The sequence below is a fragment of the Citrus clementina genome, unplaced genomic scaffold (genome assembly GCF_000493195.1).
Source record: "Citrus clementina cultivar Clemenules unplaced genomic scaffold, Citrus_clementina_v1.0 scaffold_4, whole genome shotgun sequence".
Lineage (NCBI taxonomy): Eukaryota > Viridiplantae > Streptophyta > Magnoliopsida > Sapindales > Rutaceae > Citrus > Citrus x clementina.
In genome coordinates this window covers 6,111,567-6,139,049 of record NW_006262274.1, presented here as the reverse complement: position 1 = coordinate 6,139,049, position 27,483 = coordinate 6,111,567, and the positions used below count along the sequence as shown (strand labels likewise).

The 27,483-nt window shown below is 34.4% G+C and overlaps 3 protein-coding genes and 2 pseudogenes across 6 annotated transcripts; 2 read left to right on the top strand and 3 right to left on the bottom strand.

Moving 5' to 3' along the window:
- Nucleotides 1-575: 575 nt before the first annotated feature.
- Nucleotides 576-7,549, top strand: LOC18045711 (phosphoglucomutase). 3 transcript variants are annotated; one of them, XM_024185843.1, is made up of 18 exons: nucleotides 576-708; nucleotides 1,748-1,972; nucleotides 2,245-2,311; nucleotides 2,661-2,844; nucleotides 3,191-3,243; nucleotides 3,829-3,917; nucleotides 4,114-4,350; nucleotides 4,556-4,620; nucleotides 5,147-5,207; nucleotides 5,289-5,406; nucleotides 5,494-5,575; nucleotides 5,673-5,745; nucleotides 5,821-5,882; nucleotides 6,220-6,315; nucleotides 6,450-6,604; nucleotides 6,681-6,777; nucleotides 6,939-7,016; nucleotides 7,098-7,549. In XM_024185843.1, the coding sequence occupies exons 1-18, from the start codon at nucleotides 702-704 to the stop codon at nucleotides 7,206-7,208; spliced, it is 1,860 nt and encodes a 619-aa protein (XP_024041611.1). In that variant the 5' UTR covers nucleotides 576-701; the 3' UTR covers nucleotides 7,209-7,549. The 3 variants fall into 3 exon arrangements, with proteins under 3 accessions (XP_024041611.1, XP_006436431.2, XP_024041612.1); XM_024185844.1 differs by lacking the exon at nucleotides 576-708 and adding an exon at nucleotides 1,011-1,021; XM_006436368.2 differs by lacking the exon at nucleotides 1,748-1,972 and having other exon boundaries at nucleotides 577-708.
- An 82-nt stretch (nucleotides 7,550-7,631) lies between these two features.
- LOC18045710 lies at nucleotides 7,632-10,082 on the bottom strand. 2 transcript variants are annotated; one of them, XM_024185845.1, is made up of 3 exons: nucleotides 9,823-10,082; nucleotides 8,926-9,322; nucleotides 7,632-8,295 (listed from the first exon to the last, which is right to left on the bottom strand). In XM_024185845.1, the coding sequence occupies exons 1-3, from the start codon at nucleotides 9,986-9,988 to the stop codon at nucleotides 7,995-7,997; spliced, it is 864 nt and encodes a 287-aa protein (XP_024041613.1). In that variant the 5' UTR covers nucleotides 9,989-10,082; the 3' UTR covers nucleotides 7,632-7,994. The 2 variants fall into 2 exon arrangements, with proteins under 2 accessions (XP_024041613.1, XP_006436430.1); XM_006436367.2 differs by having other exon boundaries at nucleotides 7,632-8,283.
- Nucleotides 10,083-11,961: 1,879 nt separating this feature from the next.
- LOC112099012 lies at nucleotides 11,962-13,012 on the bottom strand (annotated as a pseudogene).
- A 730-nt stretch (nucleotides 13,013-13,742) lies between these two features.
- On the bottom strand, nucleotides 13,743-21,795 carry LOC18045709 (annotated as a pseudogene).
- Nucleotides 21,796-22,366: 571 nt separating this feature from the next.
- Nucleotides 22,367-26,931, top strand: LOC18045708 (mRNA-decapping enzyme subunit 2). Its single transcript, XM_006436364.2, has 8 exons — nucleotides 22,367-22,625; nucleotides 23,668-23,819; nucleotides 24,081-24,208; nucleotides 24,362-24,457; nucleotides 25,010-25,162; nucleotides 25,943-26,046; nucleotides 26,131-26,198; nucleotides 26,452-26,931. The coding sequence occupies exons 1-8, from the start codon at nucleotides 22,543-22,545 to the stop codon at nucleotides 26,634-26,636; spliced, it is 969 nt and encodes a 322-aa protein (XP_006436427.1). The 5' UTR covers nucleotides 22,367-22,542; the 3' UTR covers nucleotides 26,637-26,931.
- The last annotated feature ends 552 nt before the right edge of the window (nucleotides 26,932-27,483 follow it).

Below are 27,483 nucleotides of genomic sequence, written 5' to 3'. Positions count from 1 at the left end.
TTATCATTAGATTGCATGATATTTTGGCCTTGACAGGTTCGTATTATGCATTTATGATAAATGAACTCAACAATAACCAAAAAACCATTTGTCTTTTAGTGAATTTTGAATTTTTTATTAAAAGAAAAAAGGTAAAATCATTAAAGATAAATTTTAACTATAAATTAACTAAAAAAAATAAACTTCTTTTTGTCATGATTGCGTTACTTAATCATTTTTTAATTATAATTTCTTTTTCTGATTACAAGTGAAGTCATGCTTTAAAAAGAGATCGGTGATTAAATTTACGGCCTCAATATTATAATTATACATAAATTATGTAAATAAAATATAAAATTTATAAATTTAACTTAAAATGTATAAATTAAGATTAATTATAAAATAAAATATAACACATTAAGTCATTAACTGTAAATTTGACCGTAAATTTAACATATATCCATAAATCAACATTAACTCTAAATATAACATTAATATCATTATTATCAATTTTTAAAGATAAATGGAAACCAGATTGTAATATAGTATGTAATATTCGTATAAAATTCGTTGCCAGTGGCATTTAAAAATAGATGACACACTTCTCTAGTTCGTTCACTACTCTTTTAAAAATTTCTCTGTTTCTCCGTCTCGTCTCGTCTCTCTCAGAATCAATCTTCAAGCTTTTCACTATCAAAAGGAAAAAACAAAAAAAGAAAAGAATGTCAGGTGAAATTGTGAACTCATTTCCTCTTTCTTCATATCTCTTTTTATTCTCTTCGTAATTTTAACATTTATTTTTTGTTTTCGAATCTTTCCAGTTACCTTATTATATATGGACTGCTGTCAATTTTATTTATTTTTTTGTTAATTTGTTTCTGATTTATTGAGCTTTCCGAAATCAGCTATAGAATTTGTTTCTTTTTTTTTTTTAAATTGTTGATAGATACTTGCTTTAACTTTTTCTTGCAGTAGTAGCCATAAATTATGATTCTGCAGCTGCTTGCATTCTTTTTTCATCCATAAAATTATATAAACACAGGTGAATAGTCGATAAAAATGCAGTTATTAAATAAGAGCAATACATTTTGTTATATAATTATTAATAGATAATTTGAATGCGTAGTTTTAGTCAATGTGTATGGAAACCAGGAGAAGAATTTGATTTTGTTGAATATATAAAATTAATTACATGAAGATTGTGTTGGTGTGTTAATACCTGCTGTTAAAGATAAAATTTGGAGGTATCGAGTTAAGAAACAGACAGTTGCAAATTTAATGTTTTTTTATTTTCTCTGCCTCTCTTCGCGTTGTAGCATATAGTGGAGCAGAACACCGTTGTTTTCTTTTCTAAAATAATTTTTAAAAAAAAATTAAAGTCTTGCTTGATTTACTATTCAAATAAAGTTCTTTTTTTTCAAGAAGGATACAAGAACTATTGGAAATAGGTTTCATTGGGTGTTTTTGGAAACAATTGAAATGTTGTTATTGGAATTCTGAATCGTAATTTGTTTTTTGATTTTTTTTTGTTCCAATTATTAAGAGTGACATTCACTTCTAGACCACACGGTATTGAGGGTGTGGTGGAATCTAGGTGCTGTTTGCCCTGTTGGTCTTTTAGTTCAATGTGATAAATGACGCTCCAATAAAAATAATAGATAAAAATAGTCCAGGAAATTAAGCAATAAAAATGAAATAAGTATTTATAAGTCATTTCGTTACACATTTATGAGAGTTGGATCTGATGAAATCGTAAATTCCTATGCAGCAATGTCAGGGAAAGTTGTTCAAAATGTCTTTGTAGCACAGGGTTACCAACAGAATAGGCAGTGTGAGACCCAATACCGAAGGGACTGTTCTGCCCCTTATATGCGCAACTTGCTTCCCTTGCAAGGAAGGAAGTTGGCATGGACTGGCATCTCCTCCATGCAAATGCGCAATCTACCCAAATATCAGATTGGTTTTGTTAACCGAGGAACTGTTTACTGCAACGGTCTGTTCTAGACTCTCACTATCCAGGTTGATATCAAATGCAACAACTGCATTTTGACCCTAAATGAAAACTTTAATCCTCTTTGATTGGTAGCATGCATCAATTTTGTCCTTGTTTCCAATTTTAATGTCCGGGTTGGGGGGTGTCTATGGCGGCTTGTTTGCAGCATGATATTGATCACTTGGATTTCCTATCTTACAACTTTTTGCTAACCTATAATCTTTTCATAAGTTCCGAATTCACGTACCTACTTTTGCATTTTTTGGCTGCAGCTGCTTCATCAACTACTGCAGCACCAGCTCTTGACAAAGTTGATTTTCTTAAACTTCAAAATGGCAGGTGAAGAATCCATCTGACTATCTTTTGTCTGATTTTCAACTTTTCTCTGCTTGTTTTAATCTTTGAGGAAAATGAATGATATCAATTTCCTAATATGAAATTGTGCCAGTTGCTGTAATAAGATTTATATATTTAGATGTCACTGATAATGACCCCCTAACTGATGTGTAATTTTTATAGTCTTTTTTATTACATTTGGTTGTTAGCAGTCTCTAGCAATTGATGCAGAGAGGTTTATGATACTTCTATAAAATTAAAATACTGTTCGTATATCCTTAGTTTTGTCCAGATACTTGAAGTTATGTTTGATTGTAGTATGTTTCTGTTCATTCTCCTAATGACCATGCAGTGATATTCGCGGTGTTGCTATTGGTGGTGTTGAGGGAGAGCCAGTAAGCCTAACAGAACCAGTTACAGAAGCAATAGCTGCCGCCTTTGCTGCTTGGTTATTGGAAAAGAAAAAAGCTGATGCACCCAAACGTTTGAAAATTTCCATTGGTCATGATTCTCGCGTATCTGCACAAATGCTACAGGTAGCCTTTTACCCTATTTTCAAATTTAAGTTCGAGCCTGATGCAATTCTAGATGTCTAGTGGTTAGTTGGAAAGACTTCATTGCAAAGTAGCTGGAAATTTATCAGCACCAATAATTAAGGGATATTTTTCATGATTGCAAGGTACTTTTTGGGTACCTCTAAGTTGATTTGTTGCTTGTGCTATTGGCGCTCACGACACATGCCTTTGGGTTAATTTGTATGATCGACAACACATGCTTTTTAATGGATGGGATGATTTCATATATGGGCTGTTGTGTTGTATTCTTTTCTTATGTTATTGGGTTGATGGCTAACTTTTCCAAATGTTATACTTTGACTTCCAGGATGCTGTTTCTCGAGGCATTGCTGGGGCTGGTCTGGATGTTGTTCAATATGGGTGAGTGATGATTTTCTAAGGTTATGCTGATGCTTTATCTTTGCTGTTAATCTTGCATTGTCCTCTGGTATATGTGATATTTCATATAAATATTGATGGGCCCAAGCAAATCCATTTGTTGCCCATTCTGAGTTCTGACTGGAGTGATGTTGCTTTGACTAAAACTCATTTTCTTTGGTCTACATCACGCAGTTTTGCATAACTGCTTATAAATTGGTTCAAATTTGGAACAATTTGAATTTTTATAACTGGACAGGGACAGCGGGGCACAAGATTTACTTTTGGTCTTGTGCAGAACATGGTGGATTAGGTTTTGCTTCACTCAGTTAACAATGGCAATAGCTCTTAACCTATGCTTTCAATGTATTAGTTAATATAAAAACAAAGCTTTAGTTTAATTGACTTCAGTTGCTTTTACTAGTTGTATCTCTGCTCATGTGATTCAGTCTTCCCTGTTTTCTTTTCAAATGAATCTTTTACATATATACTGTGAATTGGTCATACCATCATCAAGAAACTTGTTTCCGTAGTGACTACTTATAAGTAGTCATCTAATTCCTTTTGTTGTCCTTTTGCATTTTGCAGTTTAGCTTCAACACCAGCAATGTTTAATAGCACACTTACTGAAGATGATGTGTTCTTTTGTCCGGTAGATGGGGCCATTATGATTACAGGTATTGTGTTACACGTTATTCTTCAATTAAATGTGGATCTTTAATCATGTGAGCGTACATGCCTGAATGTCTGATCACTTGGTTTCATTGGATTAAGATTTAACTGAATTCTTATTTGCCTTATTTGTTGTTATTTTTTTTCCTACCAAAAAAAAAAAAAAAATTTCACCTGATGAAGTTTCTGGCTTTTGAGCAGCTAGTCATCTGCCTTACAACAGGAATGGATTGAAATTCTTCACAAATGCTGGAGGGCTTGGGAAACCTGATATCAAAGACATCCTGGAGCGTGCGGCAGATATTTACAAAAAGTTTATGGTTGAAGGCTTAACTAATTCAGAAAAGCAAACATCCACATCAATTAAAAGGGTTGATTACATGTCTGTGTACACATCTGATCTTGTAAAGGCTGTTCGCAGAGCTGCTGGAGATATAGGTACTAATAGCTTTCTGAAATGTTCAATTGGGGTGGAAGTCTGTACTCTGTATGTTGATTAATGTCAACTTCCATAAAACTGTGTCGGGCAACATAAGCAGAATTACAATTATTATTATTTATCCAGATTCTTTTACAATGACCTGCATATTTTTTTCACTCATTTTTTATTTTCTAATTGTTTATTTGTGTTGTCAACTTCTAGAGAAGCCATTGGAGGGATTCCATGTTGTTGTTGATGCAGGGAATGGAGCAGGAGGATTTTTTGCTGTAAGTTTCATTTGCCGTGGGATTGCACTTTTCTTTAGTGGAGACCATCTTTTATTTCTGATACAAATTCTTTTGGTGCATGGTGTTTACTCATAGAATTAAAATCATTGACTATGCCAGCTTCTGTCATCATCTAGGAAAATTGTTTGTTGATTCATATACAATGAATTTCTTGTTTTCTAAACAGAATAGTTCTTCTAGAGGATCTCTAGAACCTGATGTCTAGAAGATCTTGGGTTTAGTAAGAAAATGTTGTAAATGTGCTTCAGGCTATTTATAGTTTACCTTGAACTTCTGTGTCTTATATAATTACTGATCCTCTATGCCTTGTGGAAGTATAGATTAAGAGATTTTTCTTGTCATATGCAAATACTGGTTTTCGAGTCTCCATTGCAACAGCTTTGCCCCGTGTATTTGATTTTTGTCCGGTTGGAAACATGTGGTCACGTGATAATTAATTGTTTCATAGTTGGTCAAGCTGTCAAGCCGCATTGATTATAGTTGTTTGATTTCAATGGTTTTTCAGGCAAAAGTGCTTGAGCCTCTGGGGGCTAAAACTTCTGGTAGTCAGTTCTTGGAGCCAGATGGTAATATACTGTTCCAACGTTATGTGAATCTCTAGTTGGCTTTGATATTGGACTATTTGAGTGAATTTTTCATGGCATCAGGTATGTTTCCTAATCATATTCCCAACCCGGAGGATAAGACAGCAATGAAAGCTATTATTCAGGCAGTCCTTGATAACAACGCTGATTTAGGCATCATCTTTGACACTGATGTTGACAGGTAGTGATTCTTGCTACTTATTTATTTATTTATTATCATCATTTTCAATTCAATGTGTGAAATGATGATGTGATCATGTTTTTAAAGATCTGCGGCTGTGGATTCCACTGGTCGTGAATTAAACCGTAATCGTCTGATTGCCCTCATGTCTGCCATTGTTCTTGAAGAAGTAAGATTTTCATATTTACATACATTTATTCTTTTGACCCTAAACCTGAATCTTTCTTGATCTCACCAATATGGCTTATTCTTGAAATTTCCTTCAGCATCCAGGAACAACTATAGTTACAGACAGTGTGACTTCAGATGGGCTGACAACTTTCATTGAGAAGAAACTAGGTAATAACGAGAACTGAGGTGGTGTTTTATTTATTTCCTATTATGAAGTTGTTATCAACTTCCTATTTCTTTTAGGAGGAAAGCACCACCGGTTCAAAAGAGGCTATAAGAATGTCATTGATGAAGCTATTCGTTTGGTAAGATTGATGCTCAATTCGTCGTATTTCTACTCTAGATGAGTTTTGAGAGGATTAATTGAGAAGTGGGGAGATTATAGGCATCTAATTGAAAAAAAGAAAGGTGGATTCTCTACCTTGCTAGAAACATTTTCTACATCCTTTTTGAATATATTACTTGTTCGCCCAGCAATGAAGTTCCTAGATATTGAACTCAATACTTTCTTGCCATGTTACAATTTTATAATTGCAATTCTCATTGGAGCTTATAACCTGTATGATCTTGACATTTAGTGATTCAAACTCTCCATTTCATCTTTTGGGATATTCCAAACTGAAGCTTTAGCAATTCTGGCAGAACTCTATTGGAGAGGAGTCACATCTGGCTATTGAAACAAGTGGCCATGGAGCTCTGAAGGAGAATCACTGGCTTGATGATGGGGCATATCTGATGGTATGCTTTTTAACATAGCATATTTATTTTCCCCTTCTTTTAGGACATTTGAATGGCTATTCATAAATTAACCCAGGAATTGATAAAGATGTTTATTAATCAGTCCATCTCTTGCACTGCCATCTTAAATGCAGGTTAAACTCTTGAATAAACTTGCATCAGCTAGAGCCGCTGGAAGAGGTGGTGGTAGTAAAGTTTTGACTGATCTGGTGGACGGCCTAGAAGAACCAGGATTTGCTGTGGAGTTGAGAGTGAAAATCGATCAAAACCACTCAGATCTTAAAGGAGGGTATGTTGCTGTATTTATTTATTGCAGGGTTGGGTTTTTTTATTGCATTTGGAGTGTAACATGTATGAAATTTCAGATCTTTCCGTGATTATGGAGAGGCAGTGCTGAAACACTTGGAGAACCGTGTAGATTCAGATCCAAAGCTTCAGAAAGCTCCTGTTAACTATGAAGGGGTAAGTTTTGTCTTGACTGTCAGAACCGAATTATATAGAATATGATTCATCATTAGTGCTGTAGCTAGTTGAACTGAGTACTGTATTCCCAAAAATTTGGATCCATTCAATTTCAATGTATCACGACCAATTTCCTTAAATTTCTAATTTTTCCTGAGCAGGTTCGGGTTTCTGGCTCTGGTGGGTGGTTCCTTCTGAGACTCTCACTTCATGATCCTGTTCTTCCCCTTAATATTGAGGTAGATTAGTTGCTATCTTTTGTAGAAGCTGATACAGCCATGCGTGAATTTACATCTAATGTAAATTATATGTACTGATAGGCACCAAGCAGAGAAGATGCTGTGAAACTTGGTCTGGCGGTGGCTGCTGCTACAAAAGAGTTCCCAGCTTTGGACACTTCTGCATTGGACAAATTCGTACAAGCATTCTAAGTTGTCTGACTGAATCCATGTGTGTTTCTCTGTATGGATATCATCTTCAGTGCAGCCAACCCGTAACTTTCACGGCAGGCGATTTGGAGCTTACAGAAATGCAGTGGAAGTCTTGTATACGTTTGTTGTGCCCATGGAACTTGAAACGCCAGTGTATTGGCATTAAGAGCTGACTGCGTATTCTATGTTTAAAGTTTCAGAGATGAATAAACTCCCAAACAAAAATCTTAATCACAGGAGCGATAATCATTGTCTATAATAATAATACATTTCAATTTTGGTTTTGATTTGTAATTGAGATTTTTAACTTTGATCTCTTCAAGTTACGCTGTACGCATCTAAATGTATGCGCGGCTGTGTAAGTCACCATTCTAGTAACGATGCGTGAAATGCGTGCAAATCGAGGTGAAAAAGAAAGAATTATTCAAAAGAATGAGTGTGATAAAACTTGATTTTAATTTATTACACAAAGTTTACGGGCATGCTAGAGATCTCAATCTTATCTGTGATTGCTACAAAGAAAGAAGTGACTTGAAAGAACCATTATATTAGCAAATAATCTTTTTCATACCCTGTGGCGAAAGCTTTACAAAAGCGTGGTCCGTCATACAGACAAAGAAGAAACTGGCACAACATTCCAGGTCTATAATTGCAGTTGCTATGGCATCTGCTGCTAATCCCATCAATTATACACAGTAAATACATACAATAAGCCAGTTCTAGTTCCTACATTTTTCCTTCTTTTGTCCTTGTTTTCAAATTATTCTTTGCACGTTCCTGCGAATGCTAAGAAGCGGTTGGGGCCTTTAGAAGCTTCATCATGAACTTAAACTTAACATCTGGAGAGTTCTTTGGCTGTGGCCAGTTTGCTCCTTCTGGAACCTTTACACATTTGAAACCTTGGCCTTTGTATAGCTTTGTGGCCCCGAGATTGTTGAAATCACAGTGCAATGCTATTGAACGGCAGCCCCAGCCCCTTGCTTGAGCCTCCGCCTTTGCTATGAGTCTCTTAGCTATTCCCTTCCGTCGAAATTTCTCCCGAACTGCAACATTTGATATGTATGCAATTCCAGTCCTGTGAAAAGAACTTCAAAGTAAATGAACCGCACAGAAGCTAGATAAGTTGATTTGAAATGAACTATATATTAGGTTCCACAAATCGCATTACCGATTACTTAGTTAAAACAATATCTATTAATGCTCAATAGAGGCAAATAGTAGGCATTTTCAAGTTATCCAGCAAAGTTCAGCACATGGGAGCAGAAACTAGTACAATTTCAACGAAAAAGAGCAAACAACGGTCATGGGTACCCAAAGGGTTTTTTTCTATTATACGTCCAGCTATTAAGAATAAGATACAAGCTTCTTTCTTTTCTTTCATTTTTCCTTTTTTCTTTTCCATTTTACAATCATGTAAACTAATAATAGTAATCAAACGAGTAAGCTCACAGAGAAATGGTTAGCCAGAAATATTTTTCATTCTGTTAAAATGACAAACAATAAGAATCAGTATTTCACATAAATCCTGCAAATCAACAACCAACATCATTTACTAAGATTAGTAGAGATGAAATAAGAAAAAGTGTCCATATGCAGGCCCCCAAAAAAAAAAAGCATTCTAACTTCTATTCTGGCAAGCCAAAAATTTTAACAAGAGTAAACAAGGCAAGGGGTTAAAAAAAAGAGAAAGAAAAAAACAAGCATATGTTCGACTCACCTTCTCTGCCGGAGAGGTCCTTTTCTTGGAAGAAAATCAGCCACAGTATCCACAGTTAAAATCCCAGCAACATAACCTCTATGGAGACTGAATTTACCATCAAGACCTCCGACTTTGAAATCCTCACTTCCCAAAAAGAATGTTTCATCCATCCGGCTACCAACAACAGCAACCAAACAAGTTCTCCTAGTACCATGCTGTACAGTGAAACCAGAAAGCATAGCCACCAACCTGTCAACCCGCAGCATCAAGTCTAGGGGAAAAGTGTAATTCGGGAAGAAGCAACTACAGTGAGTTTCAGCCACTTCCCAAATATCCTCTATCCTTGCCTCCCTCACAACAATCTCAGGAGACACTGTTGGAAATAATTCCATCACTTGACTTGCTCTGCATACTCCTACAATCCAAAGTCCATTTTGAAGCAATCATTAATATTCCACATACACAATTGCGCAAAATGACCCAATTCAAACTATCAAATTGAAGCTCTTTTGGGCTGCTGATAACAAAGAAACCACCGTCGTAGGATTCAGCACATTTTTGAGGAAGAAGTCAAAATTGGAGAATTTTGCATAAAAATTTCAAGATCTAAACAGACAGAATAAACAAAATAATAATAACAATAATATTACCTCACAAAAAACAGATTTTCAAGTATCTGGGTTTGGTCAAAATATGATAAGAGATCAATTTCTAGTCAAAGGCTTTCTTATGACAATAATTCTGTATTGCTAAAATTGAAGCTATAAGAATCATAAAATAAAATGAAAAAATTCATGAAATATTCAGGATCCTGACTAGCAGTTAGATATTAACTTATGCTTACAAAATTAATAATTTTTTTTTTTGTAGTGAGATTGATGGAATTAAAAGAAAATGAAAATAAAAAAAGGGTACCTAATTTGGAGGGGGGAGAAGATGATTCATGGGAAATAGAAACCCTGCAGCAGCTTGGAGAAGAAGAAGAAGAAGAAGAAGAGAAGAAGGCTTGTGTCTGTTTCTTAGAATTGAGAGTGTTAGTGTTGATAGAGAGACAAGAGATTCCCAACGGTATGCTTCGCATTGTTTGTTAATTTTTGTTTGTCTCCCTCTCAACCCAAGAATCGGAGATTCTTTTCTTCTCCTTTTGGCCGCTTGCTGTTAGGACACAACTGAACTGAAACTGAGCTGAATAACTGCAGAATGTGGAGTGTGCTCTAATAATTAGTTGACACGCGTAGTTTGCTGATTTGCTCTCTCTCTCTCTCAGCAGATTTTCGTTCACTAACACTGCACCCAAAGTTTGTTATATTTTCTAAAATGGGAACTAGTTTGCACTTTTATCTAATAAGTCCTTAATTGCAGTTTTCAATTGGAACATCAATATTCACTTGGCGACGACATAAATGGAAGAAAAGATTAATACAGCCGCGGAACAAAAAAGGAAATAAAGATCAAAAGACTAAATAAGAAAATATATACACTACTAAATAATCGAGGTTAGAACACCAATATCCGGATGAGATGATTTATTAGCCACCGTATTAATTTGCTTCCCTAAGAACATGAGTAAAATGGATATTTATTGCCATATTAATTAGCCTGGAAGTAAAATTACGAGTGGCAATATAGATTAGGATTCATTTATTTAATCTGATTCGATACAAATTAAATGGGTTTGGGTTTAAAAAAATTAATTCATTTAATAAATAGATAAATTCGATTCGATTCACTAATTCAATGAATCGAATCCGAAGATATTGATTCGTTTATGATTCATTTAATGATTGGGTCATAAATGAATTGAATACGGATTGATTCGTTTAAAATTTATTTATTATTCGTTTAATAAAATTATTTTTTTCTTAAATTTATTTTTAAAATTTGAGGTTAATATTATAATTTTGAGCAATAATAAGACAACCCACAGAGTGAAACAAGAATTAGGACAACCGACCCTAATTTTTCATTTCACAATTTTACTCTTTTCTTTTCCTTCATCTCTCAGCCACGACAACCCTCTCTTGTCTTCAGTGTTTAGGTTCACCCTTAACAATTTCTTTTTGTTCTCTCCATAATTTCTCAGCCGCCACCATCTCACCTAACTCACACTCACACTCACATAGTAAGCTTTGATTCTTTTTCTTTTTTTAATTTTTGAGCTATTTAGAGGCATATCTCACATTATTATATATTCTTTGCCTTTAGATTTCTCCATCACATCACATGAGATGATTCATCTCTGCGCATTTTGAATTGATATAATTCTTTTTCTTTTACTTTTTTTTTTCTTCAAATGGATTGTCATCATCAAGATGCAGCCTTTAGTAATGATTCAATTTTTTAGCTTAAAAGTTATTTAAGCTTATGATTGGTTGTCTTTAAATTCCCATCTCATAATTGATAAAATAGATTAGAGCTAAAGTGAAATGTTTGATAATTTATTTAATAATATTAAATGTTCTAATTTATGCTAGTAGTAGTAGCTATTTTAATTTGTGTTAATTTAATTTTGTATTTTTAATTTTGTAATATATAATCTAGTAATTAATGTTATTGTCATTTTATTTTTATTATTAATTTTTGTGTTGAATATTTTTTGTTTAAAATATTAGTATAATATTCAAAATTTAAAAATGAAATTAAAATAATAACAAAAATAATAATAATAACTTAAAATATTATATAAAATAGGATATATATTTAAATAAGAAAAAATAATAAGGATATTTGAGACTTTTGTTCCACCTAAAGATACATTTTCTTGTATTTATCCACTGTCGTCTTAACTTTGTTACTAGAATTAACAAAATATTGGTCAAATGACCTTTTTACCCACAAATATAAATTTATTATTTTACCCTAAATAAATGCCAAAAAATAAAGAAATAAAATAGAAAAAGCACTAATAAATTGAAAGAGCTGAAGTGTGATTAGATATGATTAAATTCAACATTAATTAATATCCAGCCGTTAATTATTGTAAAACATAAAACATAAAACATAAAACTACTTCAATTAAATAATGATAGGGATTAAAAGTTAAAAAGCTTAAGCTTAATCATCATCATCTAGATCAACAACCTTAAAAGCTCATACTCCTTCCTAGTTGCTTCCTTCTCCTCTGGCATGAAATTATTTTCAATCCCAAAAAACTTCCTGATATACTCGACACTCTTGTTCTTGATCCTGTTGGCCAAAGTCTCTGCCAAATAATCCAACGTGTCTTTGATAGTCAAATAATCCGCCACCAATAACATCTCTTTCAACTCATCATTACTCTTGCCCTTCCCAAACTCCTAGTTGAACGTCTTCACCCCTTGTTTCTATGACATTTTCTTTCGAAACTCCATGGGCCTTACAAAATTTGATTATGTACGGCAGCTGCAGTACCACCATGTCCTCTGATGTGCCATCGCTCGTTGAAGAATGACTGCACAATCTCGAACACCCTTGCTCTTCCACCTTGAATAGTTGCTGTCCGCCGTCTTCAAAGATATTTTCTTCGTTGCCTGAGCAGAGCGAGAGGAGGATGTTTCCCAAAATTTATTACAAATCAACTTAACCTATATCCTAGGGTTTCTAAGAACAATGATTAACAACAATTACCATACAAATCGAAATGTAGAAGCTTGATAGCAAATAAATTGGACAAAAAATGACGTGCTTTTGGAGAAAAAATGGCTAGATTTTAAAAGTCGTCAAGCACTTCACAAACACGAAGTTTGATGAAAACTAGAAAAACAATGGCGTGCTTTTGGTTACTTGCTCGAGGCTGTGATGTCCTTTTGATTTTTTTTTTATAAATTTCAACCATTAAACAATGTCGTTTATTTGTTGTTTTGGGTGAAATAACAATTTTATCCCTATGGCATCAGCAAAGTTTTACAAAGTTAAGACGACAATGGATGTGTGCAAGAAAATACATCTTCGGGTGAAATTCAGTCAAAAAAATTAAGATATGTGTGTTTTTAAAAAATTACAAAAAAATAGGTGATCGGTAAATATTTTAAAAAAAATTTAACACCGGAGGCATAACCTCTATGGACGCATGTTAAAATTATCCATGAATAAAGGGTAATGATGATTTCACATTTTCACCACGCATTTTGTATTATAATTCCCCAAAATCTTATTTTTTTGTTGTAATTATAGTTCGATCCTTAAATAAGTACAACTTCTTACTAAATTGTAGCTACAACAACTCTTTCATTAAAATAGTGTTCATCATCATCAGGATATATTTCATCTAAAAATCAATTCTAGCATCTTAAATTAAAACCTATTGAAAATTAGAATTTAAGACTCCTATTAACTGTGTTGTGGGAAACACACTTGGCTCAAGTTTAAGATTAGAATACCACTCCTGTTTCTAAAGTTATGTCTCTTTAAATAATCTCATGTTCACTCACAGATTCTTTATATATTGTTAGAACTAGAGTTATCAAATTAATCTAAGGGTAAATTTGGTATTAAGTGGGTTTATTTTAAATTGGGGAGTTATTATGTAGTTAGGACGGTAGAAATATCCTTACCTATAAATAAAATGGGGACTGTTCGCTGGTCAATGGTTACTTTAAGGACTTATCTGCATGTAATAAACAGATTGTCCTTTTGTGAGAAATCAACTAAAATTAGGGATTTCTTTTCAAAAAAACAAAATTAGGGATTTAAATGTTATGTCCGTTTTGAGGAATTTCATAGTGTTACAGGTACACCACTTTTTTTTTTCTTCAAATGGATTAAAATTCTTAGTATTCAATGACAAAGGGTCGTTTAGCAAAATTATTAAATATCGGGAAAAATTGAAAATTGAAATATTTTTGACAAAGAAAGAATAACTTTTAAATATGGACTAAATACTGATTTTCTTTGCCAAAATTATCGTAGACTGCGTGATTTATGAATGTTTCCTAATCTTTTATATCTTATTTGGATGCTTCCCATACCTAGAAATTAACAGGAAGACTATTTAAGAAAGATAAAGGTTGGGAAGATATTGACCCCTCGAACAAGGAACACCATGGAGGAAGCTTCGAAAGAACTCTTTCAGTTTTTGGTGTTAATCGATCAAAATCAGTTCTTAGCTTTACAAGAGGCTGCTGTTTCTCTTTTCCATTCGAATTGCCAGCTGCCCGCGTGGAGTTTTTTGCCCAGTAAAGAGCTATCTCAAACTTCGATGCTGCATTCTTTCCTCCTGAAAACTCGATTATGTGCCACCCATAAATGCTGCTCTTCGCATCCCGAGGAACTAACTCCTCCGAATCCACTGCATTCCAGATCAATACCGTTCGTCATCTAACAATCTACTTAAATGTTCTTCTTACTAGAAAATTTGATATGTAAATTATTTTTAGTAGAGTTCATTCGTTTATCAGATCTGTACTAGTTTCCAGCATAATATGGCTATTGCAAAATAGGAAATGTGATAAACACAGAAATCACAATAACAAGGAAGCAGAAGGATGCATTTGAATGTAAGTCAATTATACCTTTGAATGTGAAATCTTCTATTTCCTTGGCATTGATTGCAAGAGTCAAGCGTTTAGCACCTTTCATATCAATTGATACTTGTGTGATCCTTTCATTTTCATTCCCCTCTGTATCAACTGTATCACTATTAACATGAATTGTTGGAATATCTGACTGGCTCCACCCTCCTTCAGAGTTGTCATCGGTCAAGCAACCATATTTCATGGATGAAGTAACAAAATCGATAACATTATCTCTACCACATACGAATCCTTCTTTAATCTGCTCAACCTCCTTTGTCAATTTTCCAGGGGTTGCAGAATATAGAGCTATATACGAGCTAGGTTCTTGTTTTCCACCAAACTTTCCACTTGCATCCACAATGTGCACAATCTGATCATCATAAAATACTCATAAATATCCATAGAATGCATCTATTGCCTAGTTAAGTGCTTGCATTTGTCAACAGAGTCGCAGTTTGTACAGCAATTACTAGTCCTTAACAAAATGATCAAGCTATCTGGTGATGAATTGGAAAGTTGAAGCTCTAAAATGAATCTGCAGTTAATTTAACAGTAAGACCAGCTATTCAACTTAGCAAAACCGGGCCACTCTCAAGAGAAGTGCAAGCTGTAATCAACATGAATAATGATTCAACAAAATAGCAGCAAGGAAATAGTTCCTACGTACTCATGTAACTTACATTCACAGCTCTGGCAGTCTCTTCACTGAATGGTGGAATGATACCAGACGACACCATGATGATTGAAAGACCAACTAAAATAAAACTTGCAAATGCAATTGGACCTTTTGCACCTAGAGAACAATTTTACATGCAAATGGAGTTATAGTATTAGTTTCAAGCACTATAAAATTGCGATAGCATTTTTATAAATGAAAATAAATCTATACTTATCAAGTAAACAAGCATGCAAATGGAGTTTACTTCCTCATCTTCCTTCCTTCCCTTTTTTCATTAATATAATAACAAGAAACAAGTATTTGTTACGAAGCAGAAAATGATACAATCCTTCCCCATGGCTTAGAGCTGTCTGTTAGTTTTATGTGCTAAAATCATCTCACAGTTAACAAATTTACTAGCCAGCTAACGGCAACAATGTCCTGTTACTTGGAAGAATCAAATAAAAAAAGCATTCCCACACACAAAAAAAAAAAAAACAGTAACAGAGTTTTCAGCAAACCCAAGCAGATAAATAGAGGCATGGAAAGAAGAGCATTCTTTTGATACCTGCGAGAGCTTGAGACAATAATTGGGAAAACAACATTTACAATTTAGCATCTTAACAGGGTAAATTGCCATTTAAGCTGTTCATAGGTACAGAGCCACATTTTGGTTACACTGTTATCATAAGTAGGGATGGCAATAGGGAGGGGAGGGGAGGGGATCAATCTCCCGTACCCATTCCCAATTTTTTGCGTATGTCCCCGTCCCCTCCCTGTCGCCGTCAGAATTACTTAAGAGAATTCTCATCTCCTCCCCGAATAATATTAGGGGATCCCCAAATAACTAATACATTTTTTTTGTTTTCGATTTTGAGTTAATTATATTAAAATAAAAAATTCAAATAAAAGTAAAGTTCGAAATATATCTTACATTAACATTGACCCATTACAAAAGTCACATGCAAAATACAAATTATCAAAATAATATCTTTGTCAATCTTCATAATCTTACAACAAAAGGAAAAGAATTTACTTTTATATTGACAATAAAATAAATGAAATAAATGTAGATACTTAACTAATATTTTTAATAAAACAAAATTAAAATTAAAACAAAATTTTTGGGCTAATAAAATCTATCCGGCCTTTTTAATATCCTAAATGGAAATTTAAGACTTTAATTAGTTAATTAGGCCTAAAAGTTTAATAATATAAATATTTTGATATTTGTTATTTTTACAAATATTTATAATTTTATAATATAATTCAAAATTTATTATTTATTTACTAGTAATTTTAAAAAATAAAAAAAAATTAAAAGTTAAAATGGGGAAATGGGGAGGGGATGGGGATGTGGATTCCACCTCATCCCCGTCCCTTCCCCAAATAAGAAAATGGGTAAAAAAAAATTTTCATCCCTTCCCCGAATAAGAAATTGGGTACAAATTATCCCCGTACCCTTTCCGAATGGGGAAAATCCCCGAGGGTACCCGTTCCCGTGGGGATTTTTGTCATCCCTAATCATAAGAAGCAAACCCATGATAATTTCAATCATCAGATCTTTTCAACATATGCCCCAGATATTATCACTTCAACCTATTCTCAATATGACAGGGATGTCCCAAATTACGTAAAATGGTTTGTCAGTTTCAGTTTGCTTAAATTATCCACAATTAACATAGAACAGTCCATCTAATCTATTGTCCCAAACTCAAAAGACAAAATTGACAATGTCATATGCACGGAAAGAAAACATACAGGTTGATACCTGAAAGATGAACATATGAAAGGAGATACACCAGAGTTAGGCATGAGACAACTGCTATAACAACAGCAAATATGACATTTCCCAGCCATTCAGGGGTGCCACCTGGGTTGCTGCACATCAATTCACAACAAATATTGGCTATCATTCTGCATATAACAAATCCATAGCAAAATTCTAAGTTGTGACAGCAGTGGAACTCATCCAATGGAGAGCATTCTGTGCAATCATGGCTGTCATGAATGTTGTCTATATGGAATATAATACAGTTATTATTATTATTATTATTTTAAAAAAAAGGTATTGCAAATTCTATCAACAAAAAAACAAAACTTTTTCATTGAAGTTTGGATTCTGAGTATACCGCATAAAGGTATTGATAATTGTTAGAATAAATTATGGTTAGATACCATTTTATCATTGAATATCTATGCAGTTGGCTTTGCAAATAGAAAAGTTATATAATGTTTTTTGTCAATAAATAAATGCATGTAAATAAATGCCTTAACTTCTTCAATTGTGCACCTTCTTAGTGCACATTTGTGTACGTTCTAAGATACCTATGCAACTTTTGCCTTGATAGCTATGATCTACTTAGAAACTTAGTAATAGTATACATAATGAATCAAATTTTTTGATAGATATAATAACGGTATTTTTTGGAGCTACTTTAGTTCTTGCTCAACAAATATTAAGAAAGGTTTCTTCAACCCTTTACGTGCTCATGTCACGTTGAGGTAATTACTTAATGAAGAGAAGAATTTCAACTTTAGGCCTTTTTTTTTTAAAAAAAAAAACAAGAATATAACAACTTTTACAGTCTTACCGGTCGAATCGTACCAATGATTGCACCATGTTATAGTGCATGTTTAGCCATGATGGGTGCAAATAGAAGGGAGCATAGTAAATGAAAGCAGAGTCGCAAGCTTCAATGGCCTCGTCAAACGGACAGGTGTTAAAGTTGCTTCAAGAAAGCCATCTGTGCATATCTCAATACACAAAAATTATTTTAAAGCAACTACTTGGAATAACAAATTGTATATATGTTATTGGCATAAACCATGTCGGAGAATCTAAATGATCATTACTCATAAATCTCGTATATTGTTTCAATGAAAACATGGTATTTAACAAGAATCCATCTTATAAAATGAGAAAAAGTTTATCATGATTCCTGATGGATGCGTAAAAGTATATAAAAGTTAGACCTTAGTGTGATATACTGCACTTTTGTCTGTGTATGCAAAATCAAGGCCTGAAAGTCCAGCAACTTCTGTGTATACTTGGAAATCGGTTGCAGTTCCAAAAACTCCAGATGCGAATAAATCCTGCAGCAGTAAAGTTTCTCAGAATGAAGTTTATCCAGTTACACAAGCATATTTGAAGACTGAAAAGGGAAGTGAGAGAAAAGAGCGTCCAATTGTGTAACCACAAACCTGTCCAATGATTTGGCCAGACGGGTATTTTGCTACAGCGGCAAAGTTCTCGACAGCCCACAGATTTGGGCCAGCCTATGAAACACAGGGAAAAAAAACATTAGAGAGGGAGAAAACGCTCTACAAAGATTACAAGAAACAACCAGCAAACTGGAAGCTATATAAGCAATTGACTGATGAACAATTGATAAAATAAGGCTCAGGATAAAATAACAATTACATTGGCATAGACATGCTGTTAACATTTTGATACATTTAACAAAAGGAACAAGATCAATGAATGCTTAAAGATTTCTTGAACAGCATCTTACTCCATTTATATTAATACGTTGTCACAATTTAAATTGTGCAATCGGCCATTATGCAAAAAGAAAAGAAAAATCACAAGCTATTTATTATTATTTGACTGGTTTAGAAGCCAACATCTAAATGCTTGATGTCATTAGTCAATGAGTTTCTGATTCAAAAACATATTAAACTGTGTGAAGCACCCAGGTTAGACACAGAAAAAAAAAAGAAAAAAAAGGGTCTTCTAGTTGATTTCTTGACTAGTTGCATGAGCTCGTTAGCTGATTTCTCCACCATTTCCTATAGAATTTACGATTATCTCGATAAGGCCAAATAACACAATTTTGGAGTCAGTATTACATAAAACGGATAATTACGGGATACGGTAAGAAAAAACTGGATACTTGGAAAATTAGATGTCTCATCATGTCAAACAATAGGGAGATTAGCAACCTCACAGGCCTGTAAAGTAAATCGAGTCTTTATTAAAAATAAATCTCTAATCAGATCCATAACTTAACACCAATAAATTTGATCAAAATTTTCATACTAGCCATATGCAGCGAAATAGATAAAAGTGGAATTAGTCTATGTTATTTACAAAACTGCACCTGGAAAAGGGCAGACCTGCCTCCAATACCCATAGCCTCCAAATCTACAGCCACACGAATGGTTGTACTCCAGGGATGCTGCATTTGTATATTGAAACTTAATCAGTCTACACATCAGATATTGTGCCTTCATGGAAAAATATTGCTCTGGGTACTAAAAACAAGCACACTTAAAACTTATGAGTCAGAATAACTCTGCTGAGCAGTCAGCCAAATACCACATCCTCACGTGTGAGTGTGTAAATGTGTAACTCTTGTATCATTTAGTGTACTACATAGATAATGATTAAAAAAAAAACAATTGGGGTAGGTAACGATAAAACACATGCAAAACTGTTTTCTGAAAAAGGAAAAAGACCAAAAGCCAAAACACCCCACCCCTTCCCCCTCTCACCAACAACAAGAAATGGCTCATGTACATGCTACCATTTTATGGATGTCACAAATTAGAATAAATCAATTAAAATGTTTCCAACCTGAGTTACAAAGCTATGAGCACCATTTAGACCCTCCTCCTCTCCTGTATTAAATAAAAATATGACAGCATTCTTAAATTCATGAGCCCACTGTGACATCACTCGAGCAAGTTCCAACATAACAGCAACACATGAACTACAATCTCCAGCCCCTTCCCTGAATGATGCAAAGCACTTCGTAAGGTAGCAAGAAAAGTGTACAAAATAACAAAATCGAAGAGGGAGGAGGGGTAAAGCAAAGCAAATGATAAGATGCAGTGAGACAATTAAAATTGCCAAATCTGAATAAAGAAGGTTTCATGGTAATAGGATGGGACAAACCAGGGTAATTATTTACTGAACCGCTTTTTGTATTTAAATCAAATTTGGGATTTTTCTACCCTATCTCAAACTTTGCACCTCCTTCACATGGAAATCCACAACTCTCACAACTCATCCTCGATAATAAACTACAATGATCAATTTTTTAACTGAAGATTTTCACACCGAAGAAGAAGATCCCGTTATAGACAGAAGTTATAGAACTGCAGTGACAAAGAGATAAAAATAATTTGCTAAAACAAAAGATAGGAAATTAAAGAGGCGCAGAAAGCATACCCTGCAGAAACAGTATCAATATGAGAAGAGACAAGAATAGCATTTTCCCCTGCTTCAGATGCATATTTTGGCAGGATTCTTAGTACGATGTGATTTAGATCTGAGTAAATAAGTGTTTTCCCCTTGAACACACCAGTGCCCACACGATTTGCACCGGATTTTGCATGGAAAAAGTCCACTTCGACATCTGCCTCCCAGTGCTTCGATTCTTTAATTTTCTGTGAAGCTGCCAAAACATACTGTGGTGAAGAGCATGTCAACTATGACAGAAATGAAATGATTGCTGATGAAAAATCACCTCTATTATGAAACATGATATAAAATGAATTCACAATGAGACAGAAGGAAAGAAATAAAATAAATTCACATGTGGTTCAAACTATTTACAAATTTCATTTTGCTTTTATGATGTGTAACCAAGTAAATCTAGAAGACAATAACAAAGATAAGCACATTCACACAACAGGGTATTAGAGTGCATTTGAAAGTGCTTCCTGGAAAGAATAAAAGTTCAAGTACAAATGTCTGAGCAGGAGTATTTTCTATGACCGTGACCGAAAACATGTTTTCAAGTTTGGACTCAAAAGCACTTCCAAGAGAAGCACATGATGAGTGCTTCTGCAGAAAGCACTTCCACTGAGTTTAAAATCTAAAAAGCACTCTTTTTATTCATATGCTTTCAGAAAAAAAATGAAAAATTAAAAAAGGAGAAATAGTTGCATGCGAGAGAGATCCCAATTCCGTGTATCCGGTTAAGCAAGCCCTGCCGCCAGCTTCCACCCAGACAAAAACATCCTAGCGCGAAAGGTTGCTTTACTAAATAATATAAGGCACGTTAGCGCTCTTCAATATAACGTGGTTTTTATCCGCGAAAGAGTCAATCATTGAAGAATGCTTTAGATTATTTGAAAGTCAGCATGACTTATCTCAATTCACACACAAAATGCATGGCCATATACTGATATACATGAAATCCTTCAATTATTCACTTAAAAGGAAAAAAAAAAATAACAAACTAAAACTTAATACAACGAATACAACCTGAAGAGCACGATCAAGAGCGTCGGAGCCAACGGCATGTGGGCCCAACTGAGTCAACGCTTTGACGTGCTTCATAGCTTCCAGCTCGGAGAATCCTCTTCTGCCTGCCTGCTCGGCTGTGAGAGGAGGAGGCATATGCTCATACTGATAGTAGTAAACGCCGTAAGACGCGCAGATGAGCGTCGCAAACGCAACCGTCCAAACGAGTCCTGATCGCTTGGCGCTGCTCACGTGAATGCTGTCGTTACTGCTGGTTTTGATTTGTTCATCGGTCGCCCGAGGTTCTGATTTTGATGCTGGTGAAGATGAAGAAGAAGATTCAGGTTGAGTTCTCTTCCGCATCGTTGTTGAGTGAGCGAGAGAGAGTGTGTGTGTTCGGTGATTGACTGATTTGTTGTCTGTTTGTTTGTTTAGTTTTGAATTGAGTTGATTAGCTGCTGACACTGGGTACCGGTGGCGGTTAACTGTTTTTCGTCATGGGTTGGGTGTTGAATTTAGTTACAAGGAAAATTTATAAATAAACCGGGCACGTCAATTTTTTTCTTTCTTTTTTTTTCACCAAACTTATTTATCTTGTGGTGACAATATGTCATTATCCATGAACTAAAAGAAATAATAAAACAGTAAAGATATATTTACTTCAGTAAATACGTATCCTTTTATTACAGAATTAAAAAAAAAATTACTACAATACAAAGGAAAATTTTACTATGAAACAATTTTTTTGTTTGTCTCTTATAAATTGCTTACTAATTATTATTCAAATTATTATACATATATCATTATTAATATTAAAAATAAAATAATTATCTTTTATTGACGAAAGTAATAAAATACTTATTACAGTTAGTATACTATCATTATAAGATAAAAACTTTTCATTATACAAAGTTTTCATTACAAGAATTTTTATTTTTTTTGGGTCTCTTATAAAGTTTGTAATAATTATTGTTAATATGACAATATTCATAAATAATTTTTTTTTTTTTCAAAATGTAGGGGATAAAAAATAAAGAAGAAAAGAAGATCCGGTTTAATCCGGTTGACCAATACATCGGGTCAGATATAAAACACAAAAGACAAAGAAAAAGAAGTCCAGAGAGAGGGCTTGGCTTTTAGGCTCAGAAGAAGATTTGTTACTTCCTCCTCTGCTCTCACTCCCAGATCCCAAATAAGAGAGAGGTCCTTTGCAGCAGTCCCTTCTCACTCCCCTCTCTGAAAACTTAAAAATCGAAAAAAATAAAAATTAGTTCTTCAATTCAACGGCGATGTCAGGTCTCCCTCGATCGTCAAGTGCGCCGTTTAAGAACGGCGGCCTTCCTCCTCAAGAACTCCTCGACGATCTCTGCAGGTAAAAATAAATTCTCGCCTTTACGCTCCCCCCCCCCCGCCTCCTTATCCTTCTTGTTCTCTTCGCCGCTCTTCGTTTGCCGTTTAGTTGACGAATAACTCGTGTAAAGAGATGACAAATGAGAAATTCGAGTTCTTGCGAGTTCGCGATCAAGATTACATTTAAATATTGTTTTCTGTTTTGTTCTTCTTGTTTGTTCTTGTTGTTTAGTTTAAGCTTTTGAACTCTTGCTGACTGTTTGGCTAGCTAGAAAATCAATTGAACGTTGTCTATTTCCATGTATGTGATCGTTATTTAGTTAATGATTTTGAAGTGTTTCTGGTCTGCTTTGTTTTTATGGATTAAGTTAGCTGTTATCTCTAATTTAATTTTTTTACTTATTTATTTATTTCTGGTTCTGTTTTCTTGTTGTTCAGTTAATTGTTTTACTCTTTATGGACTGTTTTGTTGCTTAAGAGACTCACAGGAAAAGAAATGAAAGTTTTTAGGTCTTGTAAGGTTGTGATCAAATTGGCTCCTTGGTTTATGAAAAGGAATGCAATTCTTTTTCTTTTTCTCTTTTTTTGGTTTTAATTTTCAGTTTATGTTTCTGATCACTTTTGTTGCCTGTTTGTTTGCTGAAAAGCTGTGTGGAATTCAATGTAAATTTGGTTGCAGTAATGGGAGAATGGATGAGCAATAGTAGTTCTAGCCATTGGATCCTTTTGTTCAATTTTCTAAGCTTGTTGTGGTGATGGTTTGTTTTCTTTTGGTGCTAATGGAGTTTTTTAAAATCCTTTTGCTCAAAGTGGCCATATATTTCTGTTTCTGACATGATATATTGCCAGCTAGTCTTTGCTTTACAAGTGTTTGGACTATAATTTTTAGGTTTATGTTGGAATGTACCTGTAATATCGGAAATATTTGTCCTTTATAATCTTCTTTTATGTTAATAACCCGTATGGTTTTCTTCTTCTTCTTCTTCTTCTTCTTCTTTTTCTGCGTATTTCTTTATTTTCCGATAAATATCTGTAACCATTTTGGTCAAACAATTGTGCTACAGTCGGTTTGTATTAAATGTGCCGCAAGAAGATCAACAGTCATTTGAGAGGATTCTGTTTCTTGTGGAGTATGCACATTGGTTCTATGAGGACAATTCAGTGGAAAACAATCCATCACTTAAGTCATTCACTTTGAAGGAGTTTACTTCCTTAAGTATCCTTTGCAGCGTCTATTTTGGTTTCAGCTTTATCTCTGATGTCATTGATATCTGTGAAATTAATGGTTAAGCTCGCCAACTTCCTTTGTGAGTTATCTGCTAGAAATAGCTTTCATGTTTTTTTGGAACCACATGTAAGTGAAAATAAAAAGCAAACTTATTGCAGAATCATGCGTATTTTCACAAGATTGCCTCCATGAATACTGTCTGTCAAATATCCCTTTGTGTGTATCCTCCTTTTCCTTAATCTGTCTCAGTGTTCAACAGTTGTGATGTACTACGACCTTATGTTGCTCACATAGATGACATATTTAAGGATTTCACTTCTTACAAGGTCCGAGTTCCTGTAACGGGGGCAATCATTTTGGATGAAACCTATGAACGGGTGAGATTATTGTGAATGAAAGCTAGTTTTGTTCGCTTTTACTGACACATTTATTTCTTATATCCAATCATTCTGAATTTTTTTAATGCAGTTTACACTTGATGCTGTTATGGTACTTTCTTGTCTTATGTTTTATACACTTTGCATTGACAGTGCATACTAGTGAAGGGATGGAAAGGGTCAAGCTGGAGTTTTCCACGTGGGAAAAAGAACAAAGATGAGGAGGATCATGCATGTGCCATCCGAGAAGTAAGCTTGGCTCTAATGCACTCTTTAACTGTCTTTGCATGTTTATCAATATATTTTAGCATCATTTTTGAGTTTGAACTGTAGTTTCACCGGATTTGAAGCAATGGACGTGTGATATCCAAACATTTTAAGGTTTTAGAACCTGATTTGAAATTTATTTAGAGAGTAGAAACCAGTTCTTTTATTCTGATTGGAAAGTGAGCTCCTGCTAGATAATAGTTGGCCTATTACCTATGTTCAACTGAGAACCTTTTGCTCAGACATGTGATGTTGATTGCATCTTCTGTAGTTACACAAAATCTAATCATGGTATTGTGGGCATGGTTCTTTTGTCATTACCTTGTTGAATGGTAGGCTGTTAATTAATTTTACACGTTCACAAGTGCATATGTTGAACTAATTTTCTCAGCTGAAATGAGTGTTTTTGGTCTTAGCATTTGACTTTGTAGGAGTATCTTCGCCATTAGTAGTAGCCTGAAGGTTTTCTTAAGAACATGCCAGTCAATTTTCCTCTCTGTAAAAATATTTACCTACTTATTGTGGGTTGCACAGGTCCAGGAAGAAACGGGTTTTGATGTTTCAAAGCTTCTTAACAAAGATGAGTTCATTGAAAAGATATTTGGACAGCAAAGGGTGCGGCTTTACATAATTGCCGGAGTGAGAGATGATACTGCCTTTGCCCCTCAAACGAAAAAGGAGATTAGTGTATGTTATTCTTTTGTAAATAATTTTCAATTTCATTCTTCACTAAATTATCTTTCTATTTGGAATTTGGAACAACATTTTATAGGTTTGATATTAATCCTCTTTTTCTTTTTTTTTCTTTTTTTGACTGATCTCCTTAAGAGGGGAAAAAACATAATACATGCTTCATAATATATACAAAAACAGATGCTGTACAATAAAGTGAATTAGATCTTCTTATCCTTTGCAGTTAGTCTGTTGTTTTTGCTCTTTGTAGAATCTTAAATCTGGGAAATGTCAAAAGGGAAAGCAACAGTTGCAGCTTTTTTAGTTCTTGCAGAAAGAAAAAACATATCTTGTGATGAAATCCTTTTTAAATCCGTCCGCCCATTCTTATTTTATTCAATTTTGGACTATTTTTTCCTTGGTACATACAAATGGTACATAATATCACAATTTTTATGTAAAACCACTGTGTAATATGGTTGGTGATGCATTGAATATCATTTCTTATCAAGTATGTTATAGGTGCATTATGTTTCGTCACTAATTTTTAGAAGTTACATTTGCTGTGAAATAGTGAACAGATTTCTTTTTCTTTTAGTGAACACGTTGTAGTCAAACTTGTCCGGGAAATGTGATCATTTGGGATAATTTTGAGAAAACTCGTTCATTAAAAAGCCTTTGGAAATTGAATTTTCTATTATTTGAAGAATGGCAAACCTTGTTTTTCTCCTTTTACCATGTTATTTTCCTATCTTTAAGTCTTTCTTCACAAGCATGTCTTTCTGTTGCATGCAGGAAATTGCATGGCAGCGGCTTGATGAACTTCAGCCAGCTAGTGATGATGTGATATCTCACGGAGTCACTGGTCTTAAGCTATATATGGTTGCTCCTTTTCTGGCGTGAGTACAAAGAGGCATGATGTCCCTTGTTCTTTTAAAACCATTTTATGCCATTTGCTTAGTAAGTGTGATATACTTGTGCAGATCTTTGAAGAAATGGATTTCAGCACATAAGCCTTCCATTGCTCCAAAACATGATATGCCTCTCAAAGGTTTTCCTTACATTCTGTAGAATTTCATTCTATTTGTGTGTTATTAGGGTCAAGTTTATGTGAACCTTAAATTATTAGTTGGTAAACAAGAACTCTTGAGAAATTGGCATTGCATGTTTGATGCTTGTTTGCACAAGTACATTGTCTGACAGTTCTATTTGTATTTGCGTTGCACAAGAATTTAGAATCAGCTTTGAACTTTTTTAAGAAACTTGGGTGTCTTGCTAATTTGATCCTTTTCTTTTCTGTCTAGGGGTCTGTGTGTGGAAAGCAAAGAACAATTCTATAGGAAGTAACACAATAGCTCTCGAGAGCCAGTTAACTAAAGTTGCATCTGATTCTCAGCCTCCTGACACAGGGCCCGGTAAAAGCTTCAGGAACTTTAGATTTGATACCGCTGCTATCTTACAAGCAATGGAAGCTGGTTTCTGTAATTGAAAGGTCAAATTCAGTCTTTTTTTTGTAAAGTTTCTACTTAGTGTTGGTTTTGACCATTCCATCATATTACTAAGGAGCGCAATCATCCTTCATGCCTATTTTGGTGGCTGTATCAGCTGTATATTATTTGTCAGATTTTTAGGTTTGGGTGCTATATGTATATTCTGTATAGAAATGCTTTGGTGGAATGATGCTTTCTTGTCTTCTATCTTCCCTTCCCTTAGTTAAACTGAAGTTAACAGCAGGTCTCTTTTACTCTACTCTAAAATCTTCTCTACTGATTATTCCACCTTCAGACCATGTTTCTTCATTGTATGGTAATCTTTATACTCGGTATTTCAGGAGAACTTTCACAGTTACACGACATTGCTGTCTTCGTGCTGTATTAAGCATTTACTTCACTGTGGGATAATGCAGTATACTTCATTGTTGGGTATTTTTGCATTTCCTTGTAGGATTTAAGGATTGTATGATGCACTATGTTCTTAAGTACTAGTAGAATTACTTCTCTCTCTCAATTATGATTGATGAACTTCAAAATAAGTGTGTGTATGTCAAAATGTTATTTCATGGTGCGCCATCCCAGATAACTTTATTTGGATCTCATCAACAAGAAACTTGTGTAGCCTGGTCCTACCACTTCAGCCTGTCGAGGTGGTAGGACCAGTAATGGTGGCTGATTGATGGTTGCCACCATGGGACCTACATTTGGCCAAGCCTCAATGGCTGGTCGTAAAAGTAACCTCAATAGACCTGTTGAGGTGGTAAGGCTGGCCTACGCCTCATCGGAAGGTAGCTTAACTTGTTCAGACAAATTGTCGATAAGCACGTATTCTACGTTATTGTA